This window comes from Manihot esculenta, chromosome 4 (assembly GCF_001659605.2).
Source record: "Manihot esculenta cultivar AM560-2 chromosome 4, M.esculenta_v8, whole genome shotgun sequence".
Lineage (NCBI taxonomy): Eukaryota > Viridiplantae > Streptophyta > Magnoliopsida > Malpighiales > Euphorbiaceae > Manihot > Manihot esculenta.
In genome coordinates this window covers 3,400,946-3,408,478 of record NC_035164.2, presented here as the reverse complement: position 1 = coordinate 3,408,478, position 7,533 = coordinate 3,400,946, and the positions used below count along the sequence as shown (strand labels likewise).

Sequence of the window (7,533 nt, the reverse complement as noted above, 5' to 3'; positions counted from 1 at the left end):
CTCCAAAATCCTATCAAACACCCATAACATGCATACCAACACTTCTCAACTCACAAAGAACATAACTCATGCATATAGAGGCCTAAAAACTAGCTCAAGCCTCAAAACAACAACAAAACTCATAGAAACTCATATGATCAACATATGCTCAAACTCATGCTTATACCCCAAAACATGCCATAAAACTCTTTAAAACTCTTAAAACTTGCTTGAAACATAAGGGGAGGTGAGGATCCATGCTTACCTCTTGAAGAACTAGAGGATTGATGATCCAAGCTTGGAGATGGGGAAAAACTCAATCAAAATCTCCATGTGCTCAACTTTGCTTCCTTTTGCTCAAATCTCTCAACAAAAACTCAAATCAAGTTAAAACATGCAAGATTTGAGGAAAACATGAGAAATCACACCAAGGAGAGCTTGAACCTACCTTTGACCCAAAAACAGAGTGTTTAACACTCAAGTCTCGGGCAAAGGGGCTTTTGTAGTGGCCAACCGACTCTTCCTTCGGCGGCCTAACGTGCATGCGAAACCATGCAACTTTCGGCGGCCGAACTTCACCTTCGGCGGCCGAACCTGGCTTTTGTCCCCTTGGCCTTTTCATTTCCAAACTCAATTTTCTTAACTCAAAACATGCAAACATGATAAAAACACTTAAAAACATCTTAAAAACCTTTCTTATACCCTTAGGGCAAGCTCCGACATCCTCGAATCCCGACTTCCAACGGAAAATCCGCCGGAACGTAGGAATTCCGATACCGGGGTCTAGCCGGGTATTACACTATCTCTGTTGGCTCTACAAGACATTGCCCTAGGCAATGTAGGAGGACGGGCGCTCGTGCCCTCATCCTCAGGTGGCACTCCAGTCAATCGCGCAGATCGACGAGTTCCTCTCATCCTATTCTCTGAAAAACAGCTCATAACAAGCAAACATTAGTATCATATGGTTCATGTGGGCACACATGAACCCTCATCACATACATCACATAGCATATCATATCATTAATGCACATGCATAAAGTCATGGCATTTCACATCATCATGCAAGACAGGACTCAACATCCTATCCTAGTGGACATGACTTTCCTATTGTGCTTGACCTTCTATAACATCTATGAGCCCGACACTCTAGGTCCGACCATATGAACCTAGGGCTCTGATACCATTCTGTAACGCCCCGGAAATCCGGACCGCTACCGGCGCTAGGATCCGGGTCGACTTAAGGCCGCCGGGACCCGTAGCAAGCCTGACATATAACCTGTAAACCTGCATAATCCCATACATGATCAACAATATGCATAAAAATTAAAACTTTTCTTCATACATACTGTCATCAACTAACTCAACCTGTGCATACTCTGAACATATACATAACATAGTCCCTCTGTGGGATCTCATCAAGCCTTAAAGGCAAAATAACCTGTGTTGAGTTAGTTTACATAAACATCATAACATAAGATCATGTATATACAAAAGGGATTAACAATATATTATGGTCAAGCACAACTCTATCCTCAATGACCTCATTACATAACATCCTGAATATTTTTACATTTCATCATAATACAGTTGTCATGTCCACACACTAACTATTACATACATATGACTTTTTCTCTTCTTGCCTTCTCTATCTATCCCGTACCTGCAAACCTGGGGGTTAGGGGAGAGGGGTGAGCTAGATGCCCAGTGAGTAGAACTATAAAAAAAAGAATATTTAAAACATGCTATCATGAAATGCGTCACTGCACAAACAAATCACACCACGGATGGACTGATTCAAAAATCCCTCAACTCCATGCCCGGCCCTATTATGGGCACCACAGGACTTCGTATTGCCCGGCCCTATTATGGGCACCACAGGACTTCGTACTCGGAGTTATTGCCCGGCCCTATTATGGGCACCACAGGTCTTCGTATTGCCCGGCCCTATTATGGGCACCACAGGTCTTCGTATATAGAAGGCTAATGAATCATCCTAATGTCCATCCACCATCATCTATCACAACAATACAATGCGGCATAGTCATGAATTCTAATGCAAACAACCTATAATATGATCATGATGCATGAAGCATGATAAAAGCATTTCATTTCTTAATTTAAAAGGTTAAGCTTAGTTCCACTCACATCTGGCTGACTCTGACAAACTCTGTAGCAGCTGGCTCACTGCTGGGGTCCTTGGTTCCTCGGGTCCGAACCTACACAGGTGGACTCCAATGAGGGACCAAACATACATAAACATAACTCTAATATATTCCCCAAAAACCCCCTAAAACATCCTGAAAATATCACATAGAGATATGCATGAAGTGGCTGAACAGGGCACTTTCGGCGGCACCTTCGGCGGCCGAAAGTCCTGGACAGAGACGAAACTCAGGTAGGTTCGGCGGCACCTTCGGCGGCCGAAAGTCCCAGACAGAGACGAAAGTCTCTTTTCGGGGGCAACTTCGGCAGCCGAAAGGCCTGCCTCCCCAGCCATGTTCGGCGGCCGAAAGTGCCTTCGGCTGCCGAACCTGGTCTCTGCCAAAGGGCAGAAACTCGGTTCCTTTGTGTATTTTTGCCTCCAAACTCACCAATCATGCATATACCTCACTTAAAACATGCATACAAGATCCTAGGGGCCTCAAAACATCAAATACCCCAACTACAACACTTCAAGCATACTCAAACATGCCACATTGTCAAAAAGTCATCAAAAACCCATAGGTTCAACATATACCCTAACATGCATTCTACCCCTTAAAACTTCATAAAAACTTGTTTAGATCATACATTGAGCTTAAGATCGGCTCTTACCTCTTGAAGATCGAGGGTTGAGGAGATCTAAACTTGGAGATGGGAGAAGTTCCAACTTTTGGTCTCCAAGCTCCAAAACTCGTTCTAAGCTCAAAGATCTTCAAAACCAAAGTTATAAACTTGTAAAGATCATGGAAAAAGGAAGGAAAGACTCAAGATTGGGGAAGGATGGCGGAATGCTCACCTTGGCCGAAATGGGGAGAAAAAGCTCGCCCATTTTCGGCTAAGGGACCCTTTTATAGGTGGCTAGCCAGGCCACGTTCGGGGGCCGAATGTGCCTCCGCATCCATGCAAATGTTCGGCGGCCGAACTTGACTTTCGGCGGCCGAACCTGGATTTCCCTAACTCATGCTTTCGGGGGCCTAACGTGCCTCCAAAACGCATGCACGTTCGGCGGCCGAACTTGACTTTCGGCGGCCGAACCTGGGTTTTCCTCCAAAGACTTTTCATGCAAAAACTCATTTAATTTCATACTTTAAAATATTAAAATTCATGAAAACATTTTATAAAACATGTCTTTACCCTTCTAGAAGTTCCCGACATCCGAAATTCCACCGGACGGTAGGAATTCCGATACCGGAGTCTAGCCGGGTATTACACAGGCAGCGCACGCCGCTTTAGCAAATCTGCTTCTAGACCCAGCCATATGTGCAAAAATAGAAAAGTAAGTAAGCAAGCAAAGCAGTTTGAAATCCAAAAAAGGTAGAAAAAGAAGTAGCCTAATCCCTAGCATAGGAGGTGCCTTCCCCAAAGTTGGGGAGGTTGAGCAGGTGAGGACCCCGAGTTTGGCTCGCCTGAAGATAACTTTGTCAGGACAAAACGACATTCCTCACCGCCTAAGTAAGATCAATTTTCTTTAGAAATTTAGCCATTGTCAAAAGAAAGGCTAAAGATCTATCTTCTTCCCTCCTAGGTGGGACCCATCCTTTTTCAGTTTCACTCAAAAGTGTCAACTTGTTTGAAAGCACCCAAAACTTCCAGGTGTTCCATGATGAAGGATAAAAAATTTATTTTTCCACCCTTCAATGAAGAAGGTATCTGGTCAAACATGGTCAAATATTTCTGTTCGCTAAAATATCAATATTCTTCATTTTTGCGAGTACCTAGCTGGTACAATTGGGAAAAAAAGGGCTATGCTCAGTTTGATTTTTTTATTAAGACAAACGAGCCGGAAGGCTACCAAGATTCTCTAACTATTGATGTGCAACTGAACAATCGAAAGCTTATGGAATCAAAGAATGTCAATAAAAAATAGGTCTATGAGGAACCGAAGACTTATCTTCAGCTGCTCCTCGAAGACCATAATAGTGTCTTCCGCAAGAATTATGTCATTCACACGAACGCGGTGAGAAGGGGTAAAGATGCAAAAGGTCTCTTGAGGGATTTGATATGTATCATAAAAGCATTCTATATCTTGCTCCGATAAGACGGAAGGGATATCACTAATAGAGCTACTCTCGCTTTCTGGAGCCTTCCTCAATGGAACAATGGGGCGGGGCATAGATGGGACCGTCAGAGGAAGAACTTAAAGTAGAATCTCCACTAGGGGAAAGAGAAGATAAAGTATTCTTGTTCATCTTGACAATAAAAAAGGAAGCAGAAATTACCGTAGGAAGTATAAACGAAGAAGAAGATCGAGTCTTTCTGAAAGTAAAAGATTACAGGTGAAAATAAAAGTGATATTTGGAGAAGAAGAATGGCTCTTATAAAACGGTTTTGACGGCAGGCTTTAAATGCGGCACGATTAGTAGGGCAATCATTACTTTAGGGTTAGATAGGCGAAACGGCGTGAGCAGCAACACGCCAATCTCAATAGGCCACGTACCCTAAACCTTGAGAACTACTATCTCCTTTGAATCTAAAGAATCGAAGACCAATATTGGGACCTCTAATACTACATAACAATCGCTCAAAGTAAGTCTTGAGCTGTCACAATAAAACAGGGCCACGTGGTAAGAATCTGATAAGTAGGAAACGCGGTCCCACTTGAGGAAAAGAAGACTCAGACACCTTAATATCCGAATCACCATTAAAACTCGTCCTTCTCTCGATAGGACGTGTCTCGGCATGAAGTTACCGTTACCAGATATAGTCCAACGTATCCTGTTACGCCTGTAATCGCGGGATTACCAACCTATTAGCCTGCGATATCTCTTATCAAGAAGCCGGTTGCATTATCATCAAATCATTGGAAAATGTCATATTTATCTCCACCCTCTTATCGTATAAAAGGAGAAAAGTCACAGAGTTAAAGGTCTGCTATTCTGAAACACTACTCAAATTCTAAGCAATTCATTACATTCTCTCTATTCTTCAGTATACTGACTTGAGCGTTCGAGTGGTTGTCGTGGATACCCACCACCATCTCACATTCTCTTTCTTGCAGATCTAACCAATTACAGTTTAGTTTCATTCTGATCACGTTATCAATCTAATCTCTGCAACATCAGATATCCTCGATCAGATTTCTACATCGTTTAACTGGAGGTCTTTGGAAGCTTTTCAATAAGTGTTGTACTTGTTGTTGATTTTAAATTTTTTCCTAAAATTATTAATAAATTTTTTTAGTTATAAAACTAAATAAATAAAAGAATTATCTTTATCTATTCGGAGCAGAAGATCAGTTGCAAGATTATCATCTTCCCCACTAAAGATTAATTATTAGCCCACTTTTCTTTATTAGTCAATTTTAATCCAAAACCATATAGTGGTTTCATTATACAGAACGTATCGCAGTAGAGTTTGATGTAATTAACCTTTCCAATACAAAACCAAAAAATATAATTCCTTAGTTAATAGAAAAAAAAAAAAGCATTTAAAGAAGAAATTAAACAGCAATCACAAAAAAAAAAAATTAAAAAAAGCTAAAAAAATAATGAGTTATTGATCTCCATATTCAACCACATCAACCTTGGCCGTACAAGATAGCAATCTCTTGAACATAGAGAACAAAGCAGCACATGAAACTCTCCTTAAAGACTCTCCTTTAACAAATCTTTTCTTCTCGACATGGCTAGCTTTAGACGAAGACGATGATGATAATGATGATCTGTTCTTGATTCTCTCTTTAACTTTGCCTATACATTTCTTTGTCTTCTCAGAAACACTTTCTTTTCTTGAGAACGTGTAGCTCCGTAAGTACATTTGTCTGCATGATCTGCTGTCCACAACCCTAGGTTGCCCATGCACAACCGCTGGCCGGCAGCCCTTGTAGCTCCCTGATCTCCCAAACTCTGGGTCGGATTCCAGCCATTTCCGGAGGCTCATGTAGGTGGCCGGCAGGAGTGGGACGCCAGTATCATTGGCCATGAGATGAAGCTAGGAATATGGAGATGGGGATTGGTTTTTGGGTGTGGTTATTTATACAAACGAGTACTACAGTGCTTGGAGTTGAAGAAAAGATGAAGAGTAGAGAAGATTCAATGTGGTATATGTAATGATTGGGCAACATGTGCACTTGTATGAATTAACTGAGTTAGATGTTAGGACCCATGATAAGGACCTAATGCAATTTCATTGTTCCATGTATTGTTAGGCAAGAATTAGACAAGATAGATTGCTTAACCTTCCACAGAAACATTAATTAAATTAAGGCTTGCGTAATCCTAATATGAACTAATACACTTGGCTAATTAAATATTAGAATATTATATTTACATATGAGTTTTATGATGTGTAAAAAAATTTTTTAAATATAATTGGATCATGTTAATCATAACTGCTCAACCTGCAATCTTAATATAAAAAGTTAACGGATACCTGCACGTTTAGTTATATCCTATCAATGGTTCAATTTGGTGAAATTCTCAGGTAACGAGGAGAAAAAAAAAATAAAACAGTAATTATAATTTATTTAATATTATAATTATGTAAATTTCAATAAGAATAGTATTTTATAAACTTCAATCTCTTATTGAACATGCACTCATATTTTGCTTTCTAGGATTAGAGTTATAATAGTCGCATCTTATAATCGTCATGTAACTGAGAATAGCAATTACGGGAGCAGTATTCGGTTTACATCAGAAAAATCGATTAAATTGAATTAATTCAAAATTTTAGTTTAGTTTTTTATTTATTTCGATTCGATTTGATTTTTAATTTTAAAAATTTCAGTTATTTTGGTCCAATTCAGTTTTAATTAAAAAAAATCAAAAAAATTAAATCGAACCGATTAGTAATAATAGTATATCATTTTCAATAATATAAACAGATTAGATTATATCAAAATTAAAATATTTCAATTAAATTTTAAAATAATAAAAATAAAGTGAAAAATAAAAATTTATTAAAAATTTAAATCAATTAAATTGAACCGAATCGAATTGAATCAGATCAATTCGATTCGATTTCTGATTAAAATCAGTTCAGTTTGATTTTCATAAATATCAAAATTTTCAGTTTATTCAATTCAGTTTGATTTTAAATCGAATCGACCGAATACTCCCTTGATATTTCTAAGTAAAAATCCAAAATTAAAAGTTTTCTTAGTTTAATTACTTGTATATTTAATTACCTTTTACAAAATTCTACAACTAATCTGACCAATTTTTTTAAGAGCTTTTTAGAACTTATAGTGCTTATGAGTATACAGAGGAAAAGTCGAAAACGGAAAGCTTTTCGTTTTGATATTTATAAACTATTTTGATAAAATATTTCACCATATATTATTCTCATTTAATTTTAAAATTTTATTAAAATGTAATAACTTTATTAATCTAATTAATTATTTAAACTAAT

General features: G+C 38.5%; 1 protein-coding gene across 1 annotated transcript; it reads right to left on the bottom strand.

Annotated features, from left to right (window-relative positions):
* Nucleotides 1-5,673: 5,673 nt before the first annotated feature.
* Nucleotides 5,674-6,102, bottom strand: LOC110613643. The gene has a single exon (XM_021754868.1). The coding sequence runs from the start codon at nt 6,100-6,102 to the stop codon at nt 5,674-5,676; it is 429 nt and encodes a 142-aa protein (XP_021610560.1).
* Between the last annotated feature and the right edge of the window lie 1,431 nt (nt 6,103-7,533).

What these genes read in the sequence shown, in the direction of transcription:
- LOC110613643 (XM_021754868.1), bottom strand. Translation starts at nt 6,102, where the DNA reads ATGGCCAATGATACTGGCGTCCCACTCCTGCCGGCCACCTACATGAGC.